This window comes from Triticum aestivum, chromosome 5B (genome assembly GCF_018294505.1).
Source record: "Triticum aestivum cultivar Chinese Spring chromosome 5B, IWGSC CS RefSeq v2.1, whole genome shotgun sequence".
Lineage (NCBI taxonomy): Eukaryota > Viridiplantae > Streptophyta > Magnoliopsida > Poales > Poaceae > Triticum > Triticum aestivum.
This window is the reverse complement of record NC_057807.1, coordinates 302,835,714-302,852,189: the sequence shown is the minus strand read 5'-3', so window position 1 is coordinate 302,852,189 and position 16,476 is coordinate 302,835,714. Positions and strand designations below refer to the sequence as shown.

General features: G+C 44.8%; 1 protein-coding gene across 1 annotated transcript; it reads right to left on the bottom strand.

Moving 5' to 3' along the window:
- Positions 1 to 3,101: 3,101 nt before the first annotated feature.
- LOC123111523 (uncharacterized protein At1g32220, chloroplastic) lies at positions 3,102 to 11,685 on the bottom strand. The gene is made up of 10 exons (XM_044532327.1): positions 11,386 to 11,685; positions 11,007 to 11,145; positions 10,112 to 10,200; positions 8,714 to 8,769; positions 8,577 to 8,632; positions 7,596 to 7,689; positions 6,466 to 6,545; positions 5,510 to 5,552; positions 4,633 to 4,724; positions 3,102 to 3,609 (listed from the first exon to the last, which is right to left on the bottom strand). Exons 1-10 carry the CDS (start codon positions 11,445 to 11,447, stop codon positions 3,436 to 3,438), a joined length of 885 nt encoding a protein of 294 aa, XP_044388262.1. The 5' UTR covers positions 11,448 to 11,685; the 3' UTR covers positions 3,102 to 3,435.
- Between the last annotated feature and the right edge of the window lie 4,791 nt (positions 11,686 to 16,476).

The following is a 16,476-nucleotide window of genomic DNA, read 5'->3' as shown; positions in this document are numbered from 1 at the left end:
GAATGGCCCAACAGAATCATCACCAGCATTAACGAAACATCAACGTTGATGGGCGAACCTGCGTCAAGGTTACGTGCCGTGGCCTGACGAGAATCCTTCTCCAAAGCGTTGGGAGATGCACCCGACGTCTTCGAGGCCGAACCGAGCTGCGAGTTCTTCCTCGCCACCGTGGCCGGAGACGACCCCGGCCGTAGGCGACCCTTGCTCCTTGGGGGCCATGTCGCTGCAGGGGCCACCAGGAGGTCAGCAGCAGCCGAAGGGGGCGACCTCTCCCCAGACCCAAGCGCAAGGCCGGCGGACGGTGGAGGGGAGGCCACTGGAAGCGGCGAAGACAAATGAGGCGAGGAGGGGGCCAAACATCCAGCCCAACGCTCTACCATCACTACCACCCTCGTCCCCGGTCAAGGACACTAGAGAGGAGAGAAGTAGAGACAGCGCCGCGCTAGGCAGGGTGGCCGAAGCCTCCTCCAGCATGGCCATAAAAGCGTGCAGGCCGACCACCTAGCTCGGGGGCTCAGTTGATGTCACCATGGTCATGTCGTGCTTGGCGGGATCGCCCGGGCTCGGTGAGTCCTCATCGTCAGCACTGGTGCTAGGGGGGCGACTACGGAAGCGAGGCAACTTTACATGTCCATTTGCACTCCAGCACCTCCATCACGCCCCTTGCCAATGTCCGGATCCTCGCCACCATCAGGTTCATGTGGGGCATCCTGAGATTCCCCCTCGACCAAGATCCGAAGATCGTATCCGACATCACGGAAGAACATCTGAATTGTCGTCTGGAGCTTGTTTGGGTCAGGTGCCTTGACCTTGGCCCGCACCACCGCCCCCCGGATGAGGGAGGAACCATCCGCCTCCACAATCTTGCCAAGGATTCTCGACATATTCCGAACGACACGGTCCTTCTTGGCAATCGAGGGGAGTCTGCAGATCTGGATCCACACCGTCGAGAGGGTCGCGACCGCTAGTGGGTCAACCAACAGCACAGAGATATTGCCGGTGAGCTTGTTGAGCGCCAAGGTGAGCTCATCACTGTGGTTGCCGTAGCGGAGGCTGATGGGATCCGGAAACACTGTTATGAACTCATGATGAGAGATCGGGGTCACCTCCCAATCCCAATCCGGACGAAAGAGGTGACGGAGCTCATCCACAATGATCACCGGAGAAGCAGTCTTGCCCCCAAGGACCAAGATGAGGGCGGTCAGGGAGGGTGTGGCTGCAGGCTCCGACAAGTCCATCTGGGAGAAGCCCAGATCATCCGGGGCATATCCGAAGAGCATGAACTCCCCATCCGCAGATTGGCCCGGGCAGAGAAGGGTCGGGTGGTCTGTCCTTTTGCACTTGAAGCACGCCGGAGGCTGCTTGCAATCCATTTGGCAGTGCCCCTCCTCACCGCAGTTGAAGCAGGTGACGGTTCCGGGTCCAGGAGGAACAGCAGCCGAGGCGGGTGCCAGCGGTGGGTTTGTAACAGAGGACGCTTGTCCTGCAACGCCACCAGGGCGCTGGTTAGCTTTCTTCTTCTTGGCAAACGCCCCTCGCGGGTTGCGGTTGTTGGGACTGGGCTGGGGGAACTAGGCCTAGCGGTGCGGCGGTTGTAGCGCCGAGGAGGTGACTGCTCGGAGTGGCTGGAACGAGTCGGCGATCGAGAGCGGCGAGGTGGAGAGCGCATGTCCTGCTTGTGACCGCAGCCACCCCAATGATCTGGCAAACGATCTTGAGAGCACTCGTCGTGCCTGGTCGCTTCCTCCGTCAACGCCGGTCCTTTGGACTTGAGCATGTTGGACCAGAGCTCCGCCTCCCGGCGCTCGGCATCAGGCGAGGGTTGCCACGTCTCCAAAGAGCGTCGGTCCTCGCGCTCCTCCGCACGTGCTTGGGACGGGGAGCCCCATCGCCGGCGTCGCGCGCCATCGCCGCTTGTTGGGCTGAGGGCGAGGTGGTGAGGGGAGAGGAGGATGGTGGCGCGGGAGGAAAGGGGGTGGACTAGTTAGATGTAGCAGATACCGGGTGCCCTAGCCGCACCGGATTAGGCGGGCCGGAAGGCAGCCCACCAACCGTATCCGAGGGGCCACCAGGAGCGACCGAACCGGTCCCCACAAGGCGGCCCAAGCCCGCAAGGGAAGATCCTCCCGACACAGGCGGCCCAGCCGGCCCATGTCGGCCCAACCCAACCATCAGCACATCGATGCAAGAGGGAAGGGTTTCCCTTCGTACGGCTGGAGGGTGGCGGCGCAGTGGCTCCACTAGACGGAGGCCGGCGGCCCCAACATCGGCAGAGGCCGGCAGGGGATGGAAAGCTCTGAACTTCACCAGAGGGCGAGATAACAGAGACGCGGAACCCGAACGATTGAGCGACACCACCGACGACGGCCCTGCGGGTGAGCAACGTAGGGCCACTCCGTCCCGACGCCAAGTGACCGCTGCACGACTAAGGCCAGCCCTGCCGATCCCCCCCCCCCCCCCAAGCATGGGCTCAGGCCCCGCGACCACGGTGTCCGGACAGCCGGCTGGAGCCAAAGATCGACAAGGAAGGTGGTGTGTGGGAGGGGCGAGCGGGAACCTAAGGGAGGGGGCGGAGAGCAGGGGTCGTGGCCACCAAATCACCGGACACCACCTCGGCCAGGTCCTCCTCAACCGCCCCGTCAGCCTAACGGGGACCAGCGTGCACAAGCTCGTGGGGGAGAGCGGGGCGTCGGCCAGCCGTAAGGGCGAAGAGGTGGACTGGAGTCCAGATGGAGGGAGAGGGGTGCGCGGGGGTGCCGGAGCAACGGGGAAGGCAAGAGTTGGGGTCGCCAAAAAAAACAAATTCAGTGCTTCAAAATGCGTTTGAAAGTAGCTTTTTCAGAGTACTTTTTTTGTTTTTTTGCCACGCCTTTTAGGAATGTGATTTCATGACGAATTTTTACAGGCACTTAGAACTTTTGTCAATGTTTCACTTAAAAAAAAATTGGAATTTTTTGAATTTTTTTTAAATTTTTTTCGATTTTACTGTTCATGCGGGAGCATATGAGCTCGGGTGCAGATTAGCCGCGTGTGTGCTACTAGTTCTACCAAAAGCACCAATCGGTACAGATAAACTAAGAAAATTGTCCACAATCGGTACACGACCAGGAATAGAGTTTTCCTTATCATAAACTCGAAGTTACAAATCTTAACCTGCTCTCTACAGTAACTAAAAGGAACACTTACAAGCAACAAGCATGTAAAAACAGTTTCCAACAGGAAACTCGAGGTTAACTGCTTCTTTATTGAGCATCCTTGCCTAGTAAGTAGATCAGGCAAACAGGGCCACGCCAGGATAGAACTGTCAGAGAATCTGCGGCCGTAGCTGAGGCCTCATGGCCTTGTGATGTCTGCTTACACATTTAGAGCAAATAGGAAAAACCAGGTAAAAAAGATGGGTGGAGACACGCCTTATCGTCCTGTACAAGCATGCGCTTACTTCTGCTCGCTGTAACGCATGATGCCATACACATCGACGATACCAGGAGGGAACACCGGATCCGTCGCTGCTCTTACAGCGACCTTCGCTACCGAGGTAGCACTCACTGGAGGAGTTAGCATCGAGCCGACAAGTGGCAATCTGGTTAATGGTTTTGCATTTTGGAGCACCTGCAGATGTAGTCGGATCTCAGATTTTGGCTATACCACCTCGGGAAGAAATAATAATGCACTGCAGTTACAGAAATGAATCGCTCAAGGAGTATAACTTACATCACAACAATAGCAACATTAACAGTAATTGCAAGCTGAGTATGGACATTTGCACAAGAGATGAGTTACGACCTTTGGACACCGGGTTACTACAGGCAAGTTTTATCTTTGGGCATTGCACCTGATTGGCATCTATTGAAACAGAAAAGATTGCTCTCGGCCATTGTAACAATATAGCTGTGAAGTAATGCAACCAATGCCTGGTTTGGGTACTAAATCTATATGAAACATTTACCAAAAAGACACCCTGGGAAAAATCAGACTTGGTTTGAAAGAAAAAAACTGATGTACATGCATCATCATTATCCATCAACCTCATGCCTATGGAACTCGGTGCAGTCATCAAGGGGAGGCAGCGCCAGTACTAGCAGATGAGTTAGATGTGCGATACACTTTTCAAGGAATTTTGTTGTTGTTAATATCTTTACTGGAAGCATACATTTGATCTAACCCAACTAGTTCAATCCGAAGCCTTCACATTCAGTCTAATCTTGGTAAATAAAATCATATTACATCGACATCCTGAAGCTCACCATATCCCTAGCACTGTCCATTCTATTCACACAATCCCTACTAGGCCAGGGCATCTACAGATAATTAGGATAACTTATAGCAATTCTAACGCCTAGCACTATGAATTCCTGTGAGACAAGATTTGATGCTAGACACACACAAAATGATGCTCACATTTAGTCTAAATTCCTTTAGTTGCCCTTGCTTATTAATTCAATTAAATAACCTTCAAAATCCACTGTCAACCACAGTTGCTCTCCATATATGGCACATAATAATTGCTTGGGATCGGAAAGGTCGAACTACAATGTATTAACGGTTATGAGGAGCCGGGCAATAACACACCATGGGAAGTTTCCTTTTGTGCGTGTTCGAGAAAGTATGCCCATGAGAAGAGAGAAACTTTACCATTTGCATAGGTGAACCCACAAGTCCAAGGGGTATGTTCACGCTACCCACTCGACGAGTTCCATGAATAAAACCAGGCCGCAGTATCACTCCTACAAATAACAAAATAATTGTTTGCACCATCAAGAAAGATTCCAGTAGAGAAGGAGCATCAGAAATACTCCCTCCGTTCCGTAATATGAGAGCGTTTTTTACACTAGTGTGTGTCAAAAACGTTCTTATATTATGGGACAGAGGGAGTACAAATCAATAAAATAATACTTCAAAGGGATCTCAAAAACCATTTTGAACCATGAGGGATTCATGAGTTAATTTACACCAATTTAGTGACTTCAATATATAGGATATACTTCGGTTTGGTACTTTCGTCACACTCAAGGTTCCTCTCTGCGCATAGTTTTACAATTAATAATTCATGGAGTAGATATTGTTTTAGTGTATATGTGGATTGCCTAGCCCTTTCCATCAGTCCGGACTTTTGGTTGCGTTGGCTAGTGCATGAAGCATAACATGGTATCAGAGCTAAGGTCTTGAGTTCAAGTCCTGGCTTTCGCAGTTTATCCAAAAAAATTGCTGCTGCCCCCCTTTGTCCACGTATAGGCCTCTTGAGCCATACCTCTGAGTCTATCCATGTGTTGACTTTCCACGTCACACGTGAGAGGGGGTGTTGAAGTGTATATGTGGATTGCCTAGCCCTTTCCATCAGTTCAGACTTTTGGTTGCGTTGGCTAGTGGATGAAGCATAACAGATATGACCTTTACTGGTCAAGGCCTGCTTTTACAATTAATAATTCATGGAACACGTGTAACTGTCTTTCTTTTTAAAGCAATTATTCTGGCTTCTGAATATAACTATTTGCACCAGGTTGGAACTTACCTCCATAGGTAAACTTCGACAGCAGTTCAGCTTCAGCAGCTCTCTTTAGTAAACAAAATAAAGGAGGTTAATATGTTGCACAACTATATGTGCTTAAAGAGGGTGGATACGAAAAATGTCAATGCAACAAAACAAACGTCAACGTTTGGAAAGAATTGAGTACAAAGAGAGCAATTGGAGGGTCAATTAGGATTACAGATTTACAGTATCATGCTAATCATGTAATTATCTGAATATTTCACACCAGATTGTGATATCACTACTCATCAATCCATAATCGACATTTACCTATTCTAACCATCCCTCCATCAAGAATATAATAAGGCCTATAATTTTGCCTATTACAACACAGGGTTTGGCATGTTAAGTTTATGACAGTTACTCTTGTTTGCCCTTGTTTATCTTCCGTCACTCTTCAACATTTATGACTAAACTATAACTTATCTGCCTCCTATTACCAAGACATTGATACCATGAATAGCATTGTCATTTCCTGCTAGTAATCTCTTGTTTTTATGACTTCCCACAACATGATAAACTAAAAAATACCTTATATTTTTAATGGGGTAGCAGTATAGGGCTTTTTATTTGGCTTGAAATACCAAATTCATATATTATCTAACCTGTCCTTATTGGATTGAAACCATTTAACTACTAAAAGGGAAGAATTCATGGATCTTTGCAGAAAATTCAATAGTAGTAACGTTTAAAGAGGCACTATATCTGACATGAAGAGCGGAACAAAACGTAATACTACTAATTTATGATAAACCCAAATATAAGTACTCCTGGAGGGAACACAAATAAAAATATATAAGACATGATTTCTCATAACAGTTCAACTGGAACTGATAATAGTCAACATATTGCACACCGTACAAATCAAATATATATAGCTATTTTAGAAGGAAAAAATGAATGGGTCCTTAATCATGTCAATAATCCAGACATCTTACCTTGCCCTCATAATAACCTTGCAATAAGTAATTCACTAAACCAAAGTCTGCAGCTGACACATACACAAATCTTTTTATGCCTGCAGGTAGAAACAGAGGTAAATTGGAGAAATCCTGGCAGAAAATCTATCTTTCCAGTTTAAATTCGTAAAGCATGAAATTTCTAGAGCTGGTTGGAATATTATATCTTGAGTGCTTTTACAGTACAGATTTATACAATACAAATAGATAAATTGCATCATATCTAGAAGAGTGGACTTTATGCAGCATTTATCTCCCCAAAATCAGAAAGAACACTTGGAAGTTTTAAAATTCTGAACCAAATTGGTGGACATCCATTTGTTGATGAAGCATAAACCTCGCAATTTGGGCCAAAAATTATATCCAGTTGCATCGCTCAGGATAGGGAGGTGGGTCTAATACACATTGTAAGTGTGCCCAGTTCCTTTATTAGGGATGCAGCATGTGGCGAGCATACATTTTGTTAGAGGTCCAGCATCCGACAAACATACTTCTTGCCCAAAATATGCAGGTTCACACTTCACCAGAAAATGTACAACCAGAATTGTTACCAACAATAATTCTCAAACTTCGAGGTGCACAAAATCAATGGGGTGCATCCACACATTTTCCTCGTATCAACACTACAAGTAATAGGTTGCAATATGATGCATTGGAACTTAGCAACTTACAGAGATGATAGGAAGAGTTGGAAATTGTACAACTCTCTTTTGTGTAACTACAACAGGGAACTTTATCTTTATTATTCAGGGAAAGCAAACCAACAATAGGATAATTGTGTTCCAAAAATTCATGTCAATTATGAAATTCATTACCCGAATATTTCTCTATGGGTAGGTTTTATATATAATACTATGTGTACACCAAAGACTGGGCAAGAATCCGCACTGAAGGCAAGCAAATGCCCAATAGTGGTCCATTATGAAATCCATTACCCAAATATTTCTCAATGTGTAGGTTTTATATATCCACATCATAAGGCCGCTGTGATTTTAACAGTAGAAAGGAACAGAAGTTCTCACTTAACAGGGAAGGCCGAATAAACCAAGTACATTTTAAGTTGCATGGCATGCCAGAGTCAATAGGACCTAGCTTATATTGCAAAATACCTTTCTCAGCTGCAACCCTGATGGCATTGATGTTTGCAGTCCCATTCAGTTTGAACATTTGAGAATTTGACCCAAAGCCTCCAACACAGGATACCTACGACAGTTTTCCTTCCTATTAGTAATATTTATTGTGAATCCACTTTAGCATAAAATGTCTGATACATGTCTGTCTTAATTAGGTGCAAGTACATAATGATATCTGCGCTTATCTCAGATATGAAGCCATGCAACAAGTAGACATTAATTTAACTACAAATGGGTTGCTGAAAGCAGCTTGTGTCAACAAAAAGTGTTTTCGGTTTAGGATTTCTAGCTCATCAAATAAAGTTTGTTACATTGAGTTTTGGAGTTGCATTAAACCCAACAATTGTTCTACTTACAAACAGTGCATAAGGTACACAAACCAAACTTAAGCATGGTTCATATTTGTATAATATCATAAATCCCTATGATTGGCTTCTCATTGCCACATTGGTGTAGTCCTTATCATGTCTTTTGTGGCTCGGTTTCAATCATTCACCAATAAAAGCTGGATCAGCTGCTATATGTATCACAAAAATGATGAAGTGGCAGCTGTTATTGAAAACCAAACACCCTATAATATTGCAAATTTGAAGAATGGAACTATGTGTTCAACTGTTCATGGTTAGAGTGCACATTTAAGCGTGGAAAAAATATTGGCATCTCGCTTGCTTTGAGAACTAGCGTCAACAGAGTATCCCTGCCTACCAATGTTGCATTCTTTTCGATGAGTATGGCATTCAATAACAAACTGATAATTATGCAATAATAACTGTACACATTATCAAAACCATAATACGTGAAATTAAGAAACTAGAAAACTAAAACATAAACATACCAGACATATAAAGTGCGCTTAACTATACAATATCAACTGGCCAGGTCTCAAAAATATGCACAATATGAAATGTTCAATAATGAAATTAACATGTTAGAAGGGAGAAAAGAAGTTAAGCATACAACAGCAGAGACACCATCCATACTATCCTCCAGTGAAGCAGGTTCAAGAAGATTGCCTGTTCAAGAGAATAAAATAGATGGTGAACAACATGACCATTTATAATTAGGCAAGCAAAATTAACTTCATAATGAGCAACCTTGGTTCCATATAACTTTGTCAGCCCAAGATTCACTTGTCGATGGCTTTCCAGATCTGTTCAGAGAAGGTCAAAACACACTTGGTGAGAACAGGGCAACATTATGGTTGGGCTAAGATATACAGCTATTCTAGCTGTATATAACGCAATTACATTTTCAATCGTAGGCATTAAAGTTCTACAGAAAATACAATTGTATTTTCAAAACCAGTTGCCGAATTATGTCTAGTTCAGTTAGCTATTTGAAGGAAATCCCAAAATGTGCATATTGCAAAGAAGAAAGGATCGCGCTGGGTAAAGGATTGTTTGCAAATTTTCATGAAGTGTTAACTAGGGCTGTTTGATAGTAGAAATCTTTGTTTCTCAGAGAAACTATAGCATGGAAAACCTAATGCAAATTTTAACATGCAGAATTCACTCAATTCTTGTCTACGAAGATTTCTGTGAATCCATTCTACTATAGGAAACATATACCAGATGCTTATGTTGTGACATTAAAGAACGATTATAATATCCAAACAGCTCGGTGACCATCATTGAAAGAGCTGCTAGAAGGCATGGCTTGAACGGTGTTAAGAGTCTCTTGGGGGAAGCATAGACAAAAGATTGAGATGAAAAAATTGTTGTGAGAGAGATAAATATTCCCACGATTCTAAAGAAGTGAAGGCCATCTATTAGGAGGATGTTTTTGTGTCTAGTTTAGAAAGTGAAGAGTCCAGATAGGTTCTCCTAGTAAATTGACATGCTTCTTCCAGATCACTTGCCCACTCGCGCGGATCTGTTTGGCCTCGACTCAACTGTCAGCTTCCTATCAAGCATGTGTAAGCTAAAACTAAATGGGATGCTTTGTGTAGCTTAAGTGAACAAAAGCAACGATTTCATCTTCAAAGCAGAATTCCAAGTGTATCTTATGGTTCCTAAGCTGTACAGACGAACCATGGTTGACAACTTGATATCGTGAATTCATGAGGTAAGTGGAATTTTCACAAACAGCTTTATGAGAGTTTTTTCAACATATATCCAACAAACTAAGAGCTATTACAGAAGTACGTACAGCAAACAAGCAAATTATCATCAGAACAACTATGATGACACAATGGAGAAATTTGAAATAGGGGAATGGGAAGCTTTCATGTAGTGCTGAAGCCAAGAGCATCAACAGAAAATTGGAGGACTTTGTCATCTTATCTACAGGTAGAATAAAGGATTATCCATAACTATATGTTTAATTTTCAGTTAACATCCAGGAGACCAGGATAGATAGTGATTTCTTATTTATTCTTTTACAATAGTTTTCAACAGCTTACGGACAAATAAAAAAGTGCAACCCACGTGCATGCAAAGGCTAAAGAAGTAAAGAATGAAATATCAATTCAGAAAAATAGCTTACGGAATTACCTATTTAGACTAGAGACAACAAATCCCCTCTCCAAAGCCTCCTTGCAAACATGTGAACCAACGAAGCCACTTCCACCTAGCACAAGCAGCTATAACGACACAAACGTCAGAGGCATCTCGGTAATCCTAACAGAAGATGGAACACAAGAGCAAGCACACTCACAATTGTGTCAAACGCGCCAAAAACATATAATGAGCTACACCAGCTATACCAAAAAGAAAACATCTCTACAAATAAAACAGTATACCTGCACAGCTGTGCATGGATGAAACACCATTCCATGTGGAAATGTCGTGCATACATGTATAACATGATTATCAATGTGAAGTATCAATACAAATGTTAATGAAGCAAAATAAGGGTGAAGGTAGAAACTAAACAGGGGTATCCAATTTTCTCAACTTGTCCCCTGATATTCTCAGCTATATTTGTGTGGTATTTCTGCTTTCTGATGTATTTGGTTTACCTTATTAACACAAGAAGCAGGTCTTATGTTCGTTTATAAGAGCCTCACTCCCAATAAAAATTATCAACTAGTAATATAAACTGATAAAGTAAGGTCTCACGAGTCTCGAGTTTCAGAAGTACCAGCATTCTCATCACCCAAAAGAGGAACACTAAACCTTACAGTTACAGCAACAATCAAAGCACTAACCGAGGAAACTGAGTGCTACCAACCAACATCGGACATGATTGCATACAATGTAATTCCAGTGGGCATGGGGGAAACTGTTCCATCCACAAAAGGACGGATCTATTGGTGGCACGGTGCTCATCCACATGGAAAAAACAATGAGCCTCTCGGAGCATATGGGTATGATGAAAAGTACACCAGGTTGTAACAAAACGATCTCCAGAAAACCAGGAAAATGCACTCATGGCACTATATATTACCTTATCAGGAGAAGGCGGTGGCGGCGGCACCTTCACGGGTTCTGCCTCCTCGACTTTGAAAGGCTCGTCGACCCGCCCGGAATCCCTGGGCGTGGCATCGCTCGAGAAGGCCTTGCCGTTCTTCAACAAAACTGGAGAGCTGCTCACATCATCATCCCACAAGGTAAGGAAAAACACAGAGTCGGCGATAATATCTCGGCAACAAGAAAAATACGAGGATTTCGCGCCACAATCCGGTCGCCAAATGCGGCTCGCGACTGCGATAGAACCGCCGCAATGTCACAAATTGACCGATTGAGGAATATTTCCCCCCATTCCCCGAACTCTGTCCTCGGGGACGTATGAAACGCGTGACACGAGAAGGGACGCCGGGGGTCACCTGAGACGGGAGGACGAGACGGAGCAGGAGGAACGGATCAGGCGGCTCAGGGCCGACCTCATCGCGGCCGCCGACGAACTCTCCTCGCGGCCGCGCCGAAAACGGAGGGGCGGGGGATCGGGCGGGGGGAGGACGGGGGCAAAGGTGTGTGCAACAGTGGAATGTTCGCGAGAGGGGGTTTGGGATCTCCTACTATATGGTCCGCGCGGTGGGCGGAAGCGGCCCGGGTGGCGCAGCCGGGGCGTGCCAGGTCGCGGCTTGACGTGCGGCTCCCAGGTGGCGAACGTAGCGGACTAGCGAGGTGGTGTCTGGTGTGCCATGGCGCGGCCGTTCCGGGTGTTTTGGGTGTGCTTTAGGTTGGTCAAAACTCACGTTACCATCTCTTCTTCTTTTTTTAAAAAAAAGGTATGTATTATATTAATTCATCAACATAGGTTCATTACAATCATCGTCGACCAGTCGCAACACGCAGGTTGGGACTGTATCGGTCAACACACCATTACTCACACCACTCCTAGCGTAACCAGCGAGAGCATGAGCAACCCTATTATCATCTTTAGAAATCTTAGCAATAGTAAAATCAGGAAGTTGGCCCAGCAAACTTAGAATTTCCCTAACCAAGCTCCCAATAGGATCTATTAAATTCCTTAGAAGAAAGTTTTCTAATGGCATTCGCGCAGTCGCTCTCAATAACTACTTGTCGGTCTATGGGCAGCATGGTTTTTTGGATTCCTTGAAGACAAGCTTTAGCTTCAGCTACCTCCGCACTAGCACAGTTACGGATTGTGCTCCAAGCATAACCACGCACCAATCCATTCGTATCACGGAGAACCGCCCCAAAGCTCCATGGTTTGTTTCTTGAATAAAGCTAGCGTCAACATTCAATTTAAGCCATCCTGAAGTAGGTTTCACCCAATGATCATCCTCTTGTATCTATTTAATCTCCGAGGTTGAAATGTATGGCATCACTTTTCCTGTTCCTTTATGGTCAGAAACATTAATACCGGCTTTGATCGCCGCAAAAGAGCTAGCATAACTTTGTAAGAATTCTGCTCAAGCCTTTATTGTAGCCTTCCCGTCACCAAAAATAATATATTCTGAGATGCCACGCTCGCCACCAGAGAAAGAGTAGGTGTGTACGCTCCTTCTCATTAGCCTTGGCCAAAGTTAGGAGAACCACTCACGTCCCGTACAGGTCAGGTCAGTGTCTTTAGGGAGCGTCCAGACCTCTTGCATGATCTCACACAAAGCTTTAGCTTTAGTACATCTCATGACCGCGTGGTATGCATCTTCTGGTTCGATACCACAAATAGAGCAAGTAGGGAATATCTCCAGACCTCTCTTATATCTATTTTGAAGGAAATATGTCCTAGAGGCAATAATAAAGTTATTATTTATTTCCTTATTTCATGATAAATGTTTATTATTCATGCTAGAATTGTATTAACCGAAAACTTAGTACATGTGTGAATACATAGACAAAACATAGTGTCCCTAGTATGCCTCTACTTGACTAGCTCGTTAATCAAAGATGATTAAGTTTCCTAACCATAGACATGTGTTGTTATTTGATGAACGGGATCACATCATTAGGAGAATGATGTAATGGACAAGACCCATCTGTTAGCTTAGCATTATGATCGGTACAGTTTCATTGCTATTGATTTCTTCATCACTTATACATGTTCCTCAGCTTATGATATTATGCAACTCCCGAATACCGGAGGAACACCTTGTGTGCTATCAGACGTCACAACGTAAAAGGGTGATTATAAAGATGCTCTACAGGTGTCTCCGAAGGTGTTTGTTGGGTTAGCATAGATCAAGATTAGGATTTGTCACTCCGTATTTCGGAGAGGTATCTTTGGGCCCTCTCGGTAATGCTCATCACTATAAGCCTTGCAAGCAATGTGACTAATGAGTTAGTTGCGGGATGAAGTATTACGGAACGAGTAAAGAGACTTGCTGGTAACGAGATTGAACTAGGTATGATGATACCGACGATCGAATCTCGGGCAAGTAACATATACTGATGATAAAGGGAACAATGTATGTTGTTATGCGGTTTGACCGATAAAAATCTCCATAGGATGCTTAGGAGACAATATGAGCATCCAGGTTCCGCTATTGGTTATTGACCGTAGATGTGTCTCGGTCATGTCTACATAGTTCAAGAACCCGTAGGGTCCACACGCTTAACGTTCGATGACGATTTGTATTATGAGTTATGTGTTTTGATGACCGAAGTTTGTTCGGAGTCCCGGATGAGATCACGGACATGACGAGGAGTCTTGAAATGGTCGAGACATAAAGATTGATATATTGGACTATGTTATTCGGACACCAAAAGTGTTCCGAGTAATTTCGGGTAAAAACGGGGTGCTGGAGGGGTTACCGGAATCCCCGGGGGAACTAATGGGCCCACATGGGCCTTAGTGGAGTGAGAGGAGGGCCGCAAGGGCTGCCTCCCCCCCCCTAGCAGTCCGAATTGGACAAGGGAAGGGGGGGCGGCGGCCCCTTTCCTACTCCATCTCCCTCTCCTTCCTTCCCCCTCTCTTCCTTGTAGAGGAATCCTACTAGGACTAGTAGTCCTAGTATGACTCCCTCTCCTTGGCGCGCCCCCTAGGGCGGGCCGGCCTCCCCCTCCCTCCTTTATATACGGAGGCAGGGGCACCCTAGAACATATCAAGTATTCTTTTAGCCGTGTGCGGTGCACCCCTCTACAGTTACACACCTCGGTCATATCGTCGTAGTGCTTAGGCGAAGCCCTGCGCTGGTAACATCATCATCACCGTCGCCACGCCGTCGTGCTTACGGAACTCACCCTCATCCTCAACTAGATCAAGAGTATGAGGGACGTCACCGAGCTGAACGTGTGCTGAACGCGGAGGTGTCGTACGTTTGGTACTTGGATCGGTTGGACCGCGATTTGACTACATCAACCGCGTCACTAAACTCTTCCGCTTTCGGTCTACGAGGGTACATGGACACACTCTCCCCTCTCATTGTTATGCATCTCCTAGATAGATCTTGCGTGATCGTAGAATTTTTTTGAAATGACTATGTTCCCCAACAGTGGCATCCGAGCCAGGTCTATGCGTAGATGTTTTATGCACGAGTAGAGCATAAAGAGTTGTGGGCGATAATAGTCATACTGCTTACCACCAACGTCTTACTTTGATTTGGCGGTATTGTTGGATGAAGCGGCCCGGGCCGACACTACATGACCGCATTCATGAGACTGGTTCTACCGATGTGCTTTTGCACATAGGCGGCTGGCAGGTGTCTATTTCTCCAACTTTAGTTGAATCGAGTTTGACTACGGTCGGTCCTTGTTGAAGGTTAAAATAGCACACTTGAAGAAAAATCGTTGTGGTTTTGATGCGTAGTAAGAACGGTTCTTGCTAGAAGCACGTAGCAGCCACGTAAAATTTGCAACAATAAAGTAGAGAACGTCTAACTTGTTTTTGCAGGGCTTGATGTGATGTGATATGGTCAAGACATGATGTGATATAAATTGTTGTATGAGATGATCATGTTTTGTAACAAAGTTATCGGCAATTGTCGCTTTTATTGTATGCAATGCAATCGTCATGTAATTGTTTTACTTTATTACTAAGCGGTAGCGATAGTCGTAGAAGCAATAGTTGGGGAGACGACAACGATGCTACGATGGAGATCAAGGTGTCGCGCCGGTGACGATGGAGATCATGACGATGCTTTGGTGATGGAGATCATGAGCACAAGATGATGATGGCCATATCATGTCATATATTTTGATTGCATGTGATACTTATATTTTACGCATCTTATTTTGCTTAGTACGGCGGTAGCATTATAAGATGTTCCCTTACTAAATTTCAAGGTATAAGTGTTCTCCCTGAGTATGCACCGTTGCTACAGTTCGTCGTGCCGAGACACCACGTGATGATCGGGTGTGATAAGCTCTACGTTCACATATAATGGGTGCAAGCCAGTTTTGCACACGCAGAATACTCGGGTTAAACTTGACGAGCCTAGCATATGCAGATATGGCCTCGGAACACTGAGACTGAAAGGTCGAACGTGAATCATATAGTGTTCACCATTGAAAACTACTCCATCTCATGATCAGACATGGTTTAGTTGATTTGGATCACGTGATCATTTGGATGACTAGAGGGATGTCTATCTAAGTGGGAGTTCTTAAGTAATATGATTAATTGAACTTTAATTTATCATGAACTTATTCTTGATAGTTATTTTGTATGTCTATGTTATTGTAGATCAATGGCCCGTGCTATCGTTCCTTTAAATTTTAATGCGTTCCTAGAGAAAGCTAAGCTGAAAGATGATGGTAGCAATTACCCAGACTAGGTCCGTAACTTAAGGATTATTCTCATTGCTGCACAAAAAAATTACGTCCTGGAAGCACCGCTAGGCGCTAGGCCCGCTGCAGACGCTACTAATGACGTTAAGAACGTCTGGCAGAGCAAAGCTGATGACTACTCGATAGTTCAGTGTGCCATGCTTTACGACTTAGAATTGGGACTTCAAAGACGTTTTGAACGCCATGGAGCATATGAGATGTTCCAAGAATTGAAGTTAATATTTCAAGCAAATGCCCAAGTTGAGAGATATGAAGTCTCTAATAAGTTCTATAGCTGCAAAATGAAGGAGAATAGTTCTGTCAGTGAACACATACTCAGAGTGTCTGGGTACCATAACCACTTGACTCAGCTAGGAGTTAATCTTCCTGATGATAGTGTCATTGACAGAGTTTTTCAATCACTGCCACCAAGCTATAAAGGCTTCGTGATGAACTATAATATGCAAGGGATGAACAAGACAATTCCCGAGCTTTTCGCAATGCTAAAGGCTGCGGAGGTAGAAATAAAAAAGGAGCATCAAGTGTTGATGGTCAACAAGACCACTAGTTTCAAGAAAAAAGGCAAAGGAAAGAAGGGGAACTTCAAGAAGAACGACAAGAAAGTTGCTGCTCAGGAGAAGAAACCCAAGTCTGGACCTAAGCCTGAAACTAAGTGTTTCTACTGCAAAGGGATTGGTCACTGGAAGCGGAACTGGCCCAAGTATTTGGCAGATAAGAAGAAT

What these genes read in the sequence shown, in the direction of transcription:
- LOC123111523 (XM_044532327.1), bottom strand. Translation starts at nt 11,447, where the DNA reads ATGAGGTCGGCCCTGAGCCGCCTGATCCGTTCCTCCTGCTCCGTCTCG. An exon ending in GTCTCGTCCTCCCGTCTCAG is followed by an intron (nt 11,146 to 11,385) that starts GTGACCCCCGGC and finishes TGATGTGAGCAG; the next exon opens with CTCTCCAGTTTTGTTGAAGA. An exon ending in GTCGAAGTTTACCTATGGAG is followed by an intron (nt 4,725 to 5,509) that starts GTAAGTTCCAAC and finishes TGTTATTTGTAG; the next exon opens with GAGTGATACTGCGGCCTGGT.